General features: G+C 41.7%; 1 protein-coding gene across 1 annotated transcript in view; it reads right to left on the bottom strand.

Annotated features, from left to right (window-relative positions):
• Positions 1–19,454, bottom strand: part of pitpnm3 (PITPNM family member 3) — a 108,948-nt gene that overhangs the window by 85,618 nt on the left and 3,876 nt on the right. The window contains exon 2 of the mRNA XM_079514475.1: positions 4,217–4,312. Coding sequence (XP_079370601.1) covers positions 4,217–4,312 — 96 coding nt within the window. The remainder of the gene's footprint in view (positions 1–4,216; positions 4,313–19,454) is intronic.

Here is a 19,454-nt window from a genome sequence, read left to right on the forward strand (position 1 = left end):
CTGCTAACACACAGAAGAGAGACCAAAAAATATGTTGTGAGAGAGACAGCCTTGAACTGAAACACAAAGAGAAAGTGAAAGGCACAGAATGAAGGAAGACAGACGCAGAGAGTGAGAGAGACAAAGAGAGACTGACACACACACACACACACACACACACACACACACACACACACACACACACACACACACACACACACACACACACACACACACACACACACACACACACACACACACACACACACACACACACACACACACACACACACACACACACACACACACACACACACACACACACATTGAGTGCCAGTGAGAGAGAGAGAGAGAGAGATAGAGAGACACAGACAGACAGACAGACAGACAGACAGACAGACAGACAGACAGACAGACAGACAGACAGACAGACAGACAGACAGACAGACAGACAGACAGACAGACAGACAGACAGACAGACAGACAGACAGACAGACAGACAGACAGACAGACAGACAGACAGACAGACAGACAGACAGACAGACAGATGAAGCCTTTATTTAATCTATTGTGTACACTCAATTATTCAGGACATTTCTAGAAATTACATGCTTTGGGTACTCACAATAACATTAAAAAATGTTTTTCTTTTCTTTTTTTGTCTTTTCTTTTCTAAGAGATAAAACCAGTGACTCAATGCTACACGAGAGGTTCTCATGCCCCCACATCTCAACAAACTGTTCTAGACAGGAAGAGAATGAGAGAGAGAGAGAGAGAGAGAGAGAGAGAGACAGAGACAGAGACAGAGACAGAGACAGAGACAGAGACAGAGACAGAGGCAGGCAGGCAGGCAGGCAGGCAGGCAAAGTAAATTTGAGTATTCCATTTACAGTATGCTTAAATTTCTCTATTGAACAAAGAAACAATAGAAGCTGGTAGGCTATGTTCTAATTTCATTTCCTCCAACACACTGTATTTCTCTCCAATCTGAGATCAAATTTGAGAGGGTTTGACAATTTGCCGTAGATAATGGATGCATGCAGGGTGAACAAATCCCAAATTGTAATCATAGGGAAAGGAACAACCGAGAACCTAGACAAGAATGATAACAGAAGCAACACATTAAACCTGTCTCCTAGAAGCATCGATTGCCAAGGCGATCTATCCCACTGTCTTGCTGCGCGTGTTCCTGCTGTTTATGCACTAGGTTCGCCTCAGACTCCTCTGTAATCACCATAAGCCTTATACTGCAATACAAACACAACCAGAGCCATTTTCTGGCTTTTGAAATTACATAATGTGGCAGCCAAGTCTATGGACCTTTGATTGGTGCTAGCCCCTCGTATGCCCAGCTTTGTGTGTGTGTGTGTGTGTGTGTGTGTGTGTGTGTGTGTGTGTGTGTGTGTGTGTGTGTGTGTGTGTGTGTGTGTGTGTGTGTGTGTGTGTCACTGTGTGTGTCACTGTGTGTGTGTACACCACGGAATGTGATGACAGTATGATCATGTGATGATAAGAGCGCCCCTCACTTCGCACGATTGTGATTTATAATGTTTGTTTAGAGCACTTTAAACACATACAGAGAACTAGAAAAAGTGCCCTTCTGGGCACATGTCTCCACCAGGAGGATAGGAGTGTGTGTGATGTTTGGCAAAATGTTTAGGAGTAATATAAACATGTTTTTTTGTTTGTTTGTTTGTTTGTTTGTTTCTTGCAACAATTGTCTTCATTTTGTTGAGGAAATGCAGAGCCAGATCACTCTCTGAGGATAGAATTCTGGATGAGCAGGCAATCTTAGCTAATCAGTGCATGTAGAATCTGAGAAATCCAACAGGCTCGTCTTGATCACATGACTACAGAGATCATACGTACCGATTTGCGTGAGATTTGGATGAAATTTGTGCGACTAACATAAACAATGTGTTTTGCAGAAATCGGCCTCATGGTGGCGCTATAACCGGCAGATGTGGAGGGATGCAGGGAAAGTGCACATACATAAGTTGTCGATACAGTTATAGGTAAAAACAGGAATTGGCCTGTTATAGCACCACCGTGAGGCTGATTTGGGGGAAAAATAGTGGCATGTCGTCCTCGGCCTAGTGGAAATGTGCGTGTATAATTTCATGGAAATTGGACACTGTGTTTGGGATTTGTGGCATTTTGTTCAAAACGGACCAATAATGTGAGTTTTGGAAGCCAATCTTAGCCAATCAGGATGGAAGATGGGAAATTGTGCAGATCTGTGTTGATCACATGACTATGGAGATAGTGTATACCGAATTGTGTGATGTATGGATAAAATGTGTACGAGTTATCTACAGAAATGTGTTTTGCCTAAATCGGCCTCATGGTGGCGCTATAACAGGCCGTTGAGGAATATTTGGGGCAGAGGTTTGTCGTTGGCATCCAGGGAGTGTGTGTGCAAAGTTTGGCATGGATCGGGCCAACGGTGCCGGAGATTAGCTGATAACGGACGGACGGAAGGACGGAAGGAAGGACACACACACACACACGGACGGAGTGCAAAACATACTCTCTCCCCATGCCTTCGGCCTGGTGGAGACAATAATGTTTTGTTTTTGTTTCTATTTCAATTGTATTTTAACTGTTTGGCCGGAAGGAATAATTAAAGAATGATTACTATATGCCAGGATATCCCCCCGTCCAACCCTTATTTTGAAGATCCAAAATACCGCGACCGGAACCGGATGTTGACTGAATGGTGTGTGTGTTGTCGGATTAGGTGTTGATCTCTCACTAGCTGATGAGAAGTACAGGCCGGCGCCATTACAGTGACCGCTATGCTACGTGCAATAAGCCTTGTTTTGACCAGAAATGCCGCCTGGGACGGGGAATTGCATGAGATAAAAGCGACTGAAAGCGTGCGTGCCCGTGCAAATCAAGATGGCTAACAACAGATATCAATCCAAAGCTAATGTGAGTAGCCTTTCGACTAGATCGGATCAAAACATTTAAATACAACTGAATTAACGTAACTTACGTTTATTGGTGCTTGCCGAGACTAATGATTAACGTATGTTACGTTTTTCGGCGGGATTGTGTTAACACTTAATCTGCTGCTAGCTATTAGCATTTATGAAGTTCCCAGTGCCGCCATACGCGTTCACTTTAAGAGAACGCGTAGTGAAAAGATTGCTGCCCTGGGGCTCAACCATTATATACACGGACTATATGGACTTGTGGTCCATACATATACGGAACTGGCTGATAAGGTCCGCTAGCATCCCCTAGCAGCGGGTCCGTATATATACAGACCTAGCAAAAAAAGAATTAACCTGTACAGCACTTTGGGTGACCTGGTCATTTTAAATGTGCTCTTAAATACATTTTTTGTTGAGTTTAGTTGAGATGCAGTACAGTGTTCTATATACAGTACAGAGGTCAATGTATGGGGTCTATAGATGCTTACTGCATCTAATGGTCTATATATTATATGCAGTACAGTGGTTTATAGATGCAGTGCAGAGGTCTATAGATGCAGCACAGTAGCCTAGATGCAGCACAGTGGTCTCCTACAGATATAAATGCAGTACAGTGGTCTAGATACAGTACAGTGGCATCTAGATGCAGAACAGTGGTCTCATGCAGCTATAGATAAAGTACAGTGGTCTCATACAGCTATAGAAACAGTACAGTGGTCTCATACAGCTATAGAAACAGTACAGTGGTCTCATACAGCTATAGATACAGTAAAGTTGTCTCATTTTTACAATAGACGGAAAGTATACACATTTGTACTGCATGTATAAACCTGCATGGTTCTTGTCCAAACTACATGAGATTGGCATAAATTGGGCATGTCTGTACAGGGGAGGCTTGTAGGTATCCATTCACATATATTGAAGTGACAGCTAAAGGGACCTTTTGTAAAATGAGAAGGGAAAAAATAAGGGGGGTGAGTGTGGACCACTCCTGGAGCCTCTACTACCAGGAGTCAATAAAAACAGCAATCATCTACAGTAGATTCTAACCACTACCCCCGACTGCAACTGCCTGCAAATCCCCCATCATGTGACTCAATGCTATGATTGTTTTTGCTTTCCCATTAACAGCTTTAAGAAATGCCAGCAGAGGTTCAGAGAATGTAGAACTGGCCTCTGGCTGCCATTCCTGCAGTTTTCTGGGCACCTTGCAGCAGGACGGATTTAGTGAATAACAGAAATTGGGCCAAACTATGAACCTGAAGCTTGTGTGTTCAATTAAAAACAATAGTACCAACCTTTTGCATCAAAAAACTCGTCATCTGAGCTGTCGATGGATTCCTGTGCAATGTTCTGTATGCGCCAGTGAGAGGCACTGTGCTTTCGTGATGAGGCTGTGGGTCAGATGAAATATAGAAAATCATCAGTTTCATAGACAGGATCAGTAATGACAGTCTATCACAGGGGTTCTCAACCCGTGGGTCGCGACCCCTCGGGGGGTCGCCAAAATATTTTAGGGGGTCCCCAAATTATTTTCAAAAAATAAATAAATTAAATTTTATTTTCACGATTTTTCAAAAATAGCAGACCTACAAGCTCGTAGCGCGCCACTCGGTGGCGCGCTATGAGCTTGTAGATCTGCTATTTTTCAATAGCTAAATTATAACAATGCTTAAAACACCAAAAGGGGTTCCCGCCCAAAATGGGTTAAGGTTATTGTAGCAGTCAATTTATATTGGGGGTCGGGAGGGGGCGGGGCGGGGGTCCCGAGATATTGCCAAAGCATTTCCGGGGGTCCCCGGCCAAAAACGTTGAGAACCCCTGGTCTATCAGAGAGATTTATCTTTAGCTATGATAGTTAATCAGAGATGTCAACATACAAAGGAATGGGTATCTTTTTTTCATCTCTTTTCATTCATCTGCTCTTTTACTTCCATTTCCCATTTCTAAATAACCTTATTGTGCAAAATTAGAGCTCCAAAGCAAGAGACATGGATGGCCTTTAATAGAACAAGAGCTCCAACTGGACTGTTCTTTAGATGTTGTTAAGGCACTCAAATCACCCAGGCCCTTTTGTTTATAACCTCTTAGATAACAACCATGGATATTATTATCTATTTATTATATTCCACTATCATATCATCGCTGACACGTGCGTGCGTGCATGCGTGTGTGAATCGTGATGTCACTGATGTATGGACGGACGGACAGGGGACAAATCAAGTCTGCTACAGGGAAACATTTTGCCCTTTTGCAAAAGATTTTATGAGCACTTTTTATTTCCCTTTTCTCACACTCTCTATGCACATGTGCACACTAGCCAATTAACCAGACATCCTGTGTTTGGCTTAACAAAATACTCCCCCTCTGTGAGACTAGTCCCCTGCAAGCTATTATGATCCAACAGTCTAACTCCACAGGTCATCATTCATGGACTCTATTAAGACAAATATTCCCCATCTGGGTTAAACAAAGCCCCATGGACACCAGGCTGTCTTTGCCATCTCCATTTGTGGAGTTTTATCACCGTTATTTGATTAAACCTGCGAAACAGATGACATTGGTATGCATAGACTCAACTTAAACCTCCAATGGATATTATGACTGAGAGCTTCTTCACACAAAATGTACTTCTCCTTTTATCTGAGGAAAGTGGAATAAATCTGTGTGTGTGTGTGTGCGTGCGTGCGTGCGTGCGTGCGTGCGTGCGTGCGTGCGTGCGTGCGTGCGTGCATGCATGTATGTATGTAATGTTCATTATGTTTACAGATACAGTACATCATTGTGAATTATTGAAATCACAATTTATTGAAATAAATGTATCTAATTGAATATGATGACACAGCTACACTGTGATAGAAACCTACCACTGAATGCACTCCTCTCAGTCCGGTGTGAAGAGGGTGTTATAATCATGATCGCCCATGTCTGTGTACTCCAACTTGAGATACAGTGTACTTGATATGTATTGTGTATTGTGTAGAGACAGTAGGCATGTTATCTTATTGTCAACGTCATTATGATCCAGCACTATATATGTTCCTGCTTGTGTAATAAACTTTGTGAACCTTTAGCGTGATACTGTCTCGTGTCGCGTTATTGTTCTCCCGGGCCCGCCGCCGCAGTCGCCGTACCAAATACTTCAACTGGATTGTCACACACCACCCAGCCTGCACACACTACCTGTCTGTCAGAACCAGACGAGGGTCCAGTGCTTAGAGATTACAACAGAGGGTGGCTAACATCATCCAATATAGATATTGAGTTCCCTTCTCTGCTACTGCCACCACCACAAAGTCTAGCTCAATCCTACCACAGCCCCAGCCTGCCTGATCAATCTGGCCAAACTGAGTGTGCCCTTCTGCTTTGTGTTGCTTCCCCAGCACACAACAGCATAGAACAGGACACTGGAAATAAACCACTGCCTGATAGAACATCTGTAGAAGTGTCCTGCAGACATACTGTATAGGGCGCGTTCGGAAATAGCGCACTGAGCGCAAACTAATAGGCGAGTGTGCTCCGGTGCGGTATTTCCGAACGCGCCCTTAACCCATTTTGGGCGGGAACCCCTTTTGGTGTTAGCATTATGTTATGCTTTAGCTATTGAAAAATAGCAGATCTACAGGCTCATAGCGCGCCACCGAGTGGCGCGCTACGAGCTTGTAGGTCTGCTATTTTTGAAAAATCGAAGAACCACTGACATAGAAACATAGCTTTTTCAGAAAACTGTCAGGATGTAGAAGACATTTTTAGAATCTGATCTCAGGTCAAAATGGGTTTTAAAGAAGCCCGTCTCCTCAAGAAATACAGCCTACTCCCCCTCACTGTCTTCTCTCTAGGTACAACATTATGTGGGATAAACAATCTGTGGAATATCTAGGTATTATATTACCAACAGATTTATCCAAATTAGAGAGGCTGATATCGATAGATGGAATTTAATTCCATATTTAAATCTGAGTTCTCGCATAAAAAATGTATTGCCATTTGCCAAGACTTTAATATTAATTTTTTATCATATAAAAGGTAGTTTCAAATGTATATGTAGTTCTTCAAAACTTGAAAGGAGATAATACTCTGAATATTAAAGCAAGATGAGAAACCTTACTATATCAACAAAAGAATGAGAAAGAATATGTAAGCATCAATGGAAAATGACTATAGTTCCCCCACATGGAGAGAATTCAGCTGAACAAATGTGAGTTGTTTCTTTTGCACTGCAGCACAGAAAAGACATTACTCATACCAGTCGGACTGCTGGAGATCATGTGGGGAAACTTTGGCGAACCATTTTCATGTTTTCTGGAGTTGCCCTTCTGTGGTTCCATATTGGAGAAGTGTCCACAGTGTCCTGGAAGCATTTTTTGGATTTGACATTCTTTTTGATTTTAAAACCATGTATCTTGCAGATCTGGAGGGACATTTGCAAAGCAGGATCAGTATTTACTATTTACTGAGGGTATTACTGGTGGCATCCAAAAAAGCCTTAACTAAAAAGTGGCTTACAAATGTTATACCAACTATAAATGAATGGATTGATTTATTATGGAGAGAATTACATTCAGCTTTAGAGGTCAAATTGAAGTCTTCACAGACAACTGGTTTAGATGTCTCTACCATAAGACCTGATTTTGTTTAAATTCAGTTAAATCTGATGCATTAATGGACTTTGTTCACCTGTTGAAGTGGATGCACCTGTTCAAGGTACTTCATGTATATTGATCATCAATAGAGTAGGAAGGCAGATATCTCCCCTTGTATATATTTGTATACATGTATATTGTTTTGGTTTTTGTTGTATGTATTGTCCTAGTCTTTTCTTTTTCATGTTTCTTTTTCATGTACACATGTTTGTTTAAAATTCAATAAAAAGTAAATTAAAAAAATACAGCCTACTCTGTCCCTTCCTGTACAGACCGTGTTTTCTGACCATTCCAGTTTGTAGCCAGTCTGCACCCTATGACTTGACCACCTCAACCTCTACAGACACCCTCGATTGGGCGAGGCCTCGGGAAAGTAAATCTCCATTTCCTTGGTTTTGGAAGTGCGTGCAACTGCAACACATGAGTAAATTGATCAGACAACAGGGTTATTGGTTTGCGTGAAATATCTAGAAACTCAAGAGAGAAAACCGATAAATGTAAACTCCAACAGTGGAAGACTCCCACTTACTTAAACGCATGTCTCTTGTCTCAGCACTGACTGGACAAACTGAAGAGCCTTTGCATGAAAACAAGGTTCTGTAAGTTTTACATTGTGTACCCACTATTGACTGATTGACATTTGTATTCACAGTATATAGAATGGGTACATTTCAAGCGAAAGCACAAGTCAATAAAAAACTGCTATGATCTACTACTACCATCGCAAATATTTGGATCTCCAAGTACCACTATGACTGATGCCGGTAAAATATAGTAGCGTAGACCGTTCCTACCCTATATTGAGCTATGTATGAACAGTTCACACACTGTATAGGAATCATACATATAGAGGCGTATCATTCTATATAAACAGGTGTATAATCTATTAATGTATGCTTCAATTTGTTCTCTGTCTGAGTGTATTCATGTGGTCCCAGCACTGTGTCCTTTGTGTGACATGTGGTTTCCATCTGAACCAGTACAGTGTTGCAACACCACAGATATTCTGATTACTCCCTCAAGATCAGAACTGGTTGGGTGGGGAATATGGTATGATGCTTTTGTGCGGTACGATAAACTTGTTGTCATGTCAATTCGACCTTTTGGCGGAATCCAAATGTTCTGGCAGTATCCAAATGTTCTGGAATGTTCTGAGAAGAGGATGACTAATGTGTTTTGGTAGAATCTTGGGAAGGGCTACGGAACATTCGTGTGCCGGCCCGGTATTGGGGATATTGTGAAACCATTGGTGTTGTGAAATCATGCTCTATATAATCTGAGGGCAGTCAAAGTGAAGGGATCTAATTATGCCAGACTAACAACCGAGGAACAAGTGCGACTCTACTTCTGTACGGTTCATCGGCTGCTTGCACAGCTATCCTTTTTCGAATCTTGTACTTTTCTTTTTGGATTCATCGTTGTACTTTACTTTTGGACTTATTCTCATTTTTGTATTATCTTCAAATAAACCTTTTAATTAGACCTAATTGCTTCGCCTCATTATCTACTGGAATATTGACAAACATCAATAACACCAAGTAGATGATACCGCAATACATCCACATGTTGCCGGACCACTGGCAGTAGAATGCCAAATACTGTAGTGAAGTCACTTCCATTGGACAATCAGGTTCATGAACGAACAAGCAAGGGAAAAGGAGAATAAGCTTGGTAACTGTTAATACATGCCATCTGCCATGGCTCTTATTCTCCATGATACAGTGTCATCATTAACAAGTGGCACCAAATGTAACGATGATGAAACAAAATTGGAACTTCACTATCAAATTGAAGCTTAGGGTTCTCTCTCAGCAAATTTTGATTTTAGTTTTAGTCATAGTCTCTTGTGTAATAGTTTGAATTAGTTTTAGTCACATTTTAGTCACCTGGAATGTTTTAGTGTTAGTCTAGTTTTAGTCGACTAAATCTACAGTTGATTTAGTCGAACAAAATGTATTTTGGCGGGCCTTGATGCCGTCGTAATGACACAACGCAGCGCGACGCGTTGTGGGCTTGTAAAATGACTTATACTGGACCTCTTGTCCACTAGTCTCTTCCTAACATTTAGTCTAGTTTTTATTTGTTGACGAAATTGTCAGTATAGTCTTAGTTTTAGTCATCATAGCTTAGTTTTTATTTAGTTTCCATTTGGTTTTCTGGTTGTCGACGAACATTTTTCGTCTTAGTTTTAGTTGATGAAATCAACACTGGTCCCGAAAATGTGTTTTCAGTTTAGCCATTGAAGAGCTGGAGAGATGAGTTACTGAACAAACACTCTATAGAGCTGGAGAGATGGGTTACTGAACAAACACTCTATAGAGCTGGAGAGATGGGTTACTGAACAAACACTCTATAGAGCTGGAGAGATGGGTTACTGAACAAACACTCTATAGAGCTGGAGAGATGGGTTACTGAACAAACACTCTATAGCATTACAATCAGAATATAGGGTTTAGCCATTGAAGAGCTGGAGAGATGGGTTACTGAACAAACACTCTATAGCATTACAGAGCTGGAGAGATGGGTTACTGAACAAACACTCTATAGCATTACAATCAGAATATAGGGCTTTAACATTTTAACATTGAAGAGCTGGAGAGATGGGTTACTGAACAAACACTCTATAGCATTACAATCAGAATATAGGGCTTTAACATTGAAGAGCTGGAGAGATGGGTTACTGAACACACACTCTATAGCATTACAATCAGAATATAGGGCTTTAACATTGAAGAGCTGGAGAGATGGGTTACTGAACAAACACTCTATAGCATTACAATCAGAATATAGGGCTTTAACATTTTAACAAAATACTTTTTGTTTTAAGCCCAAAATATCCCTGGTATCATACTGGGTTGGGTGAAATTAAATATCTAAAAAGTCAAGTAGTCAGGGAAAATTATCAGTATAATGTCAAATCTGGGAATACATTTCTTACCAAGAAGTTTTTAAAGGTGTCTACTAACATTGGTTTCTATTCAACCACCCTAGGGGAATTTTTGACAGCTGCTGAAAGTTGGGGTACCAGACAACCAATATAAGGCAAAATGTTCTACATTTCATTATGCTTTAAGTAGCATGTGACATGTCAAACTAGGGGGTTTTCATGATTCTGAATCAATTCCAAGCATTCGTTTTTGGGCTAAAAAAGGCCATATCCGTCATCACAAATGTGATGAGGTCAGCACATTTGGGCACATTTGAGCACAATTGGATAAGTGGCTATAGCCATTTTTAGCCCAAGGAGTGTTTTTCATGCAAAACTAATGCTTGGAATGGATTCAGAATGATGAAAACCCCCTAGTTTGACACGTCACATGCTACATAAAGCATAATGAAATTAAGAACATATTGCCTTATATTGGTTGTATACAACTTGTATGGTACCCCAACTTTCAGCAGCTGTCAAAACGTCCCCTAGGGTTGTTGAATATAAAGCAATATGGGATATGTTAGTAGACACCCTTACAAACACATTGGTGAAGAAAATTCTTGGTAAGAAATGTATTCCCAGATTTTATTAATATCCTCTGACTAAAGAGAGAAAAACTAGAAAAAGTGCCCTTCAGGTCTCCACCAGGAGGATAGGACTGTGTGAGATGTTTGGCAAAATGTTTAGGATTAATATAAACATGTTTTTGAGGCATTTTGTTCCAAAAATGTGTTTTGCAAAAATCAACCTGTTGGTGGCGCTATAACAGGCCAATGTGAAAAGGGTGGGATATATTCCTCAGCCTAGTAAGAAAATGTGTGAAAGATTTCACGTAAATTGCATGCTGCGTTCATGATTTGAGGCTTTTGTTCAAAACGGGGCAATCTTGCAAACTGTGAAAGCTAATTATAGCCAATTAGGATGGAATATGAAATATCGGACAGATCCGACTTGAGCACATGACCATAGAGATACTGTGTAACGATTTGTGCGATTTTTGGACAGAATCTGGAGGAGTAATATCAAAAAATGTGTTTTACAAAAGTCGGCCTCCTGGTGGCACTATAAAAGGCAGATGCGGAAAATGCAGGTCAACGGTTTGTCCTTGGCCTCTAGGGAGTGTGCATGCAACGTTTCACGCAGATCGGTGCAGTTTTAGGTAAAAAATGTGAAAAGCTGCCTCATGGTGGCGCTATAACAGGCCGTTGTGGAAAATGTGGGGCAGAGGTTCATCGTTGGCATCCAGGGAGTGTGTGTGCAAAGTTTGGCATCGACCGGGTTACCGGTGCCGGAGATTAGCTGGTAACAGACGGACGGAAGGACGGACGGACACACGGACACACACACGGACGGAGTGCAAAACATACTCTCTCCCATGCCTTCGGCCTGGTGGAGACAACAATATTATATTTAAACTTGAATGCTCAGCAGCAGTGGAACACTCCCATGCACATGGACATGACATGTCTCTTGGGAAAGATAATGACTATAAGCACTGACTGGACAAGCTACCTAGAGGCAAGAAAACAAGACGTGTGCGTGTGTATGCTGAGTGCATGCTGTGCGTGCGTGCGTGTGGCACGTGTCAGTTTACATCCCATCAGTTGAAAATGTTAAATTACAGAGGAGGTTGGATCTTCTGTCAATTGGAAATAGCCAGATAGCCTTTCCTCTAATTGAATTACACCTCTTTTCAGCACACAATTAAAATCAATTACCACAGCCAATGATCTATGTGTAGGCAGGCAGAGCTAAACTGCACACTTGTCACCTTACGCAAGGTTCTCTCTTCCCCCTTAGGGCCCCTACTGTGCAGCTGTATTGATAAATGCTGCTCAGTGCTCATGCATTGCTGCAAAAAGATGAGCAGGATAGCTAGTAATTCGAAAGCCTACATAGTCCAGTCCAGCCTCCATTCCTGAATGTGAAATAGTCTCATTGTACAGTACACAGTAAAATCTTCAGTGCTCATCATCATCATCATCATTTTTCGACCGCGGTCGAGATCATGGATTCCACAATGCTACGCCAGACTTCCCGGTCCTTCATTGCCACCCCCAGTTCCTGCCTACTGAAGCACCGGTCCTTCATTGCCACCCCCAGTTCCTGCCTACTGAAGCATGTGTCCCTAGCGATGACATCAGGGAACGACAGCTTTCTACCTCTGGTCCGCCCTGACAGATTTTGCGCTCTCATTAGAAGGCGGGTGTAAGTGCCATCCAACCGATTCTCTTGTTTCTTTGAAAGTGTCCATGTCTCGGAGCCATAGAGTAGAATCGGCTCAACGGTCGTCCTAAACGATCTTCAGTGCTAAATTCATCCATTTGTAACTCTGAGAATGAACCCTTAACGGGTCCTAACCCTAACTTGTAATGGTTTCATTTGGATTCATTTGTAGTTGTACAAATGTACACTCTTGAGTTAAATTAACAGGCTGAAGATGACTGCATGCAAATGAACAGTGCTTAATTCTGCCAGTGGCGTATTGACCACAGGCTTAGGAAAAGAGCATAATGAGGTCATTGGTTAGGACCTACTTTCACATTTTTATGAAAGTAGGTTAAGGTTACATGTAGAAAGCCACATAGACATAGAGATAGTGAGGACAACATAAAAGACATTTCACTTCTCACAAAGAAAATTTGTGTCATTTGTTTTAGTAAGTGCTTGCTAGTCTAGCATCAAAGGGTTGGATAGAAGCGTGCACCTTCAAAAGCAAAATATGAGTATGAGTGAGTCATCATCCCTCATACTTCCATCAGTCTGAAGTGATTTCCCCAAGCTGAAATTGGAAAGATCAAAAGCCAATGCCCTGATTTTAATATTCAAATGTCAGAGCTACAATCAAACAGCCTACCATGAATGCCAATTTCCTCTTCTGAAAAGGCCGAGCTACCCACTATGCCGACTCCGTAATTTGCGCCAATGTGCAGTGTGGCCATGGGCGTGTTGTTGATCCATCACTACAATTGCTATCTTGCCCACACAAGTACTGTATAGGGAAACGGATCATAGCATTTATGAAAAATAAATGAAAAAAGTAATGGAAAAATCATGGCCCCCTCACACATTAGAAGGAAGATGGCCAGTTCTTTGTTTGGATTTCAGTTCAAGGATAGAGATATACTGCTGAGACTTTGTCTGTTTGGCTGTTTTTGAGTGGTGTAAACCACTCCTACAACTGGCTTTGTTAGTTTACGTGTCTGTCTGTCTGTCTGTTCGTACCAAAAAATGAGCATGGTTGCTATGGTCACCCAGTTCACACGGGTGTGATTTCATTACGTCAGACATTACGTCAGACCACAGCTGATCAGTCTATATAAGACCTTACACCACTCAGTTCACACGGGTGTGATTTTTTATTTTAGCCTACATGTATTCAGTTTTGATAGCGGCTCTTGGAAGGTGTAAACATAACCAACACACTATCAGGAGACAGCTGTAGATTCTTGTTTTTGTAGGGAAAGAGAGGTTTATCAGGTCACGATGACAACAGCCTTCATGCACTCCCGGCCTGAAGTTCCATCCATGTGCTGGACAAATCAGATCTACTCCACGTGGGTGCGGACCGACAACGTGGGACATTCCTCCAATCACAATAGACAAACAACATTGCGTCATTTTGAATAAAATTGTATTATCCACGGGCAGAAGAGTGACTTCGGAACCCATCGGACACTTGATGTACTGTAATTGTACTTCCGAATTCACACACATTCCTTGTAAAATTGAACTTACTTAAGTAAAATTCTAAAACCTTTATTCCTTTACTTTCCTCGTTTTTGTGTGTATCTATTTTTGGGTCTTGCTACATTTTTGGATTTACTAGGGTTCAAAGTATTTCCTATGGTCTTGGTAACTTAAAGGTAAAGGGCATTTCACTCCTTTTCAATTCATTTGGGTAAATTCTAAACTAAAAGGTTTTTATAACAATTTTGGGTAAATTACTATGGTATAAGGCTTAATGCCTGTTTTTTTATGAGACTGAGTACTTTTTGCAGTTGGATTACTTTCAAGGTATTTTCTACATTTGGCTTGAAAAGCCTTGTCCTTTGATCTTGGGTTAACATTAATATAAATAATTATAAAATATAAAACTATAAACATTCTCCTCATGATGGTCTAAATTTAACTATCAGTACCTAAAAACATTTTTGGAATGGGATAAATAGATATCAAGGTTTATATGGGGAGGTAAGTTTCAAACCAGGAATCTATGACCAAGGATTTAAACAATGGGCACGAAAGGGCATTACGGAAGTATGTACAATGATAGAGAAGGGGGAGATGCAGAGTTTCGAAAATATGATTAGGAGAAGCATGAGTTTTTCCGATACTTCAGAACGAAATACATCGCATGGATGCAACTGGGACGTATCCTCAGTGATGTATCCCAAGGTCATCGGGTGACCCAGCCGGGGTGATCAAGTCCCGACTTACGTCCCAGTAGCTACCCTCGATCAGACCCACTAGGGAAAGACCAGGGCCACACAATCCGTTGGAACCACTCCGGAACTACTATGCCGGGACTGAGAGGTACAATTCTGGCATGTGGAGGGACTAGGCTCTGTGGGTTGCCTCCTGTCCAGGCCCCTCCTACGTCTCACCAGGTCCACTCCTGCTCTCACCAGGAGTACAGCGAGGACCTGTGCGTTGCACCAGACTCCCAGCACCAGACACTTAATTCAGGAGTGGTGGATTCTTGAGCCGCAATGGTTCTGCAGGTTCCACCTGGGCAACGGTAGCACTGCAGGCTCCACTTGTGGCTTGAATGGCCCTCCTAAAGGCCTCATCGATGTTTTTTGGGCTTCCTCTTCACGAGGATGCAGGCTGGGGCATAACCCATACTGCTCCCGGGGTGTCGTCTACATTCCGGCTGTCACCAGTCTCTCTGGTGGTCACCAGACTATACCTGGTTGTCACATAGTCTATTCCTATGAGTCACTATAAATAGAATACCTCAGAACGAAAATACATCGCATGGATGCAACTGGGACGTATCCTCAGTGATGTATCCCAAGCTCATCGGGGTTTCGGGTACTTGAGATTACTATCAAAAAGAGATAATAACTGACTCAATGAATGAGGTAATTAGGATTATGGTTCATGCTTAGAAAAACAATCTCAGCTCTTTTCCAAAGGTCTGACAGCAAGTAAATAAGCATATCTACTCTCTAAATATTAAGGAGAAGTGGGAAACTGGATTTGGGGTACAAATTACTGATGAGGACTGGTACAAATATGTAAAATACTGTGTATGGCAACAAGCCAAAGATTAGAGCTCAGCAAGGATGTTGTCGGTGCAACAACCATGCTGGAGGCTATGTGGATGTGTAAATGCTGAACACATATTTTTGAATTGTCCAAAAATGAACAACTATTGGGATAATGTATGGTCAGTGATGAAGAAGATATTAAGCTATATACCCAAGGCAACTTAGGCAAGTGATGTACTGTACTTGTGTAACTTGACACAGGATAATACATAAAGAGAATATATGTACCTGGTCAAAGTATTATTGGCAGCTACTAGCTAGTAAAAAAGCAATTGCAAGGCTATGGTACAAAGTAGAACCTCCAGTTTGTGAGCAGTGGCTGTACATTATGGAGGAGATATTTGTAATGTAGAAACAGAAACTATAACATGAGATTGCAAGAGGATCTATTCATCAAAAATGGGAGAACCCAACAAGTGGACATTCACACACACACACACACACACACACACACACACACACACACACACACACACACACACACACACACACACACACACACACACACACACACACACACACACACACACACACACACACACACACACACACACACACACACACACACACACACACACACACACACACACACACACACACACACACACACACACACAGACGGATAGTCTTGGCCACGCCTTCGGCCTGGCGGAGACCGGCCTATTGATTTGAAGTCCAGCCCTACCATGACTGCCTTTTATTTTTTTATTTATCTGAAAGTGAAAAGGGTGTCACTTCTGGCCCCTGACCTCGCATATCACTGGGAAATATGCTGTGTGCATGGTGAGAAGCTGTTCCCTGACAGAGGCCCTGTGTGCTTCCCCATGACAAATGGCCATTACGTTTAAATTCTCAACTGAAATGACAGAGGTCAGGGGCTGAATGCATCAGTACAGGCATCTGTAGGATGCATAAAACTGTGTTAAGCAGGCTCCCCGGGGAGCCGTTAGCTGTATGGCAAAATACAAATGGAAATAAATACATTTACAATACTAGAGGTTTGTGCCGCTACACGGCTCTCACACCCTACGTCACACCACAGATCCGACCGATATGCCCATATACCCGGATTTCTCCAAATAGTGTGTTTAATATGCAAAATCGATTTGGACCCCGGGCGTTTAAAAGGAACTAGGCGTCTATTTGCAGTAGGCTTTTATTTATTTTTGCACCTGTCTGCACCGGGCCATGTTTTAGTGCAAAAGTTTTTTGTCTTTTGATTTAATATTGAGAGAGAGCACATGAGGCGGCGGTGGCTCAGGGGTAGAGTGCCTGGATGGTAACCGCAAGGTTGCCAGTTCGAACCCGGGCTCCCCCAGAGTTACTGTCGAAGTGTCCTTGAGCAAGACACTGAACCCCTAATTGCTCCCGATGTGCCAGTTGGTGCCTTGCATGGTTTCCGCTGCCATCGGTGTATGAAGTGTGTGTGAATGGGTGAATGTAATGCACAATCTCTGTAAAGCGCCTTGGATAAAAGCGCTATATAAATGCACCATTTACCATTTACCATTTATGACCACCCCCCACGGTGATGTCGCTCAATGTGTTGCTTCAATCAATCAATTAGGCTGATTGATAAAATAACAGCTGTGTGTGTGTGTGTGTGTGTGTGTGTGTGTGTGTGTGTGTGTGTGTGTGTGTGTGTGTGTGTGCGTGCGTGCGTGCGTGTCTTTGTGTTTCAATAATTTGGGTCAGTCCTCATAGCTTCTCCCTGGGATTATAAGAAAGTTGAAAGGTAGAAAGGGCAAGGGAAAGACGGGAGAGGACGAGAGAAGCTAAAATCTATCATTAAAAATGGAAACCCTGCAGTCGTCTTCATAATGAGAATGATGATTTGCTAGTGAGAAGAAAAAAAAGATGAAAGGGCCTGTCTTGAACTTTCACCATGACCATTGCTTTACTGCACCAGGAGCATGCCAAACACTATATTTTAGCTCATGCAATTATGTTTAATTCAGATAGGACATTGTAACTGTTAGATTAAACCTTTCAATTTAAACTGTTATTTTGAATGGGCATGGCAAATTAAGCCAATTTTGACCTACACAGTAGGCTACAGAAAGACAAACCGGGGCAATTACAAAAAACTAATACAAGGTAAAGCAAATCATAAGGCTGGGCACTGTTGGCTACTGTATGTGGATATTATGTCGTACTTGAGAAAAGGCTGTTCACTCAGTCTCCCACACTTGTTGCTTCATGCTCTGTGCAAAACCATGGCCAGATTGGCTAAAACATGGTGAAACAGCTTATTAGATAAACACAGCTCCCAATTTTGAAACCATATCTGTTGCGTATAGTATACTAGTGACAAGTATCAAAACCGGAGTCATATGTTTATTGAGTACAAAAACACATTTCAGCTAAAAGACATCAACGCCACATTATCACGTCAGGCGTCAGCATGACTATTGATCCGTGAGTGTTTATATTCCATTTGTTTTCAGACTGCTGCTGAAACCTCGAGCCCTCACAAATGTTCCTCCTGCCTAGCACAAAAAGTGAGGAAGATGTTGGCCTTCTTCAAAAAGCAGACTGAAAAGGGGGTAGAAAGTATGCAGGGCCCGAAATTGCAACAGTTTTGGTCGCAAATGCGCCTGAATTTTAATCTGTGCGATCTAAAAATATAATTGGGAGCACCATGAGTGCCACTGCAAATAATTGCTGTAGTGCGACCAAAACGATCGTGACCGAAACACACACACACACACACACAAACACACACACACACACACACGTTTTTAAATGTACAACTATTTATTTAAAATATATATATATATTTAGGTAGTTATTAATCCATTGAGACCTGGAACGCATCCATGTCACGTTAGCGTTTAACCACATTAACCATTAACCCATTTTGGGTATAACATTATGTTATAATTTAGCTATTGAAAAATAGCAGATCTACAAGCTCATAGCGCGCCACCGAGTGGCGCGCTATGAACTTGTAGGTCTGCTATTTTTGAAAAATCGTTAAAATGTGCCTCAAATCTTTCCTAAATTGTCATGATTTAGAAAACGTTTTTTTAAAAATTTCGACGTCAGGCCTGAATGGGTTAAACAACTAGTCAACTAGTCAACTAGTCAACTAGTCAACTAGTAAACTAGGCAACTAGTCAACTAGTAAAAAGTGAATGCCCTAACACACAAAAAAATCTTTATTTTTTTTAAAGCACTATTTATTGTTGTTCACAGGCCCACATAAAACAAAGGGTTTTGTAGCCATTTACAAATCCACAAATTATAGCAGAGACAGTATTTGGAATATTTTCAAATGGTTTATTGGCGCTTCTTAAACAAAAATAGCATCTCTCATACCAAATGTCTTGTAGGCTACAAGAGTAATACCAATAATGAATGTAAAAAAATCATTACATATTGATGCTCCTAAAATTTTGATGGGTGCTCCGAATTTTATTTCTGGTGCTCCTTAATTCTAAACTTGGTAGCACCGTAAAAAAGTACATTTAGAGCCCTGGTAGAAAGGGATGCCCCTCTATAGAATAAAAAACATATAGAGCTTTTTGAGCGGTGCCTAACCGGTCCAACACACAGCTATGTCCGTCCGTCTCCATGTATGTAAGTCTGTCCATCCGCTTGAGTACGGACAGCTACAGTAGCGCTAGATGACCTGGGGTGGCACTGTTGGGCGGCGTGGCCGTGTGTGAACCTCTTGATTGGG

This window comes from Electrona antarctica, assembly GCF_951216825.1.
Source record: "Electrona antarctica genome assembly, chromosome: 11".
Classification (NCBI taxonomy): domain Eukaryota; kingdom Metazoa; phylum Chordata; class Actinopteri; order Myctophiformes; family Myctophidae; genus Electrona; species Electrona antarctica.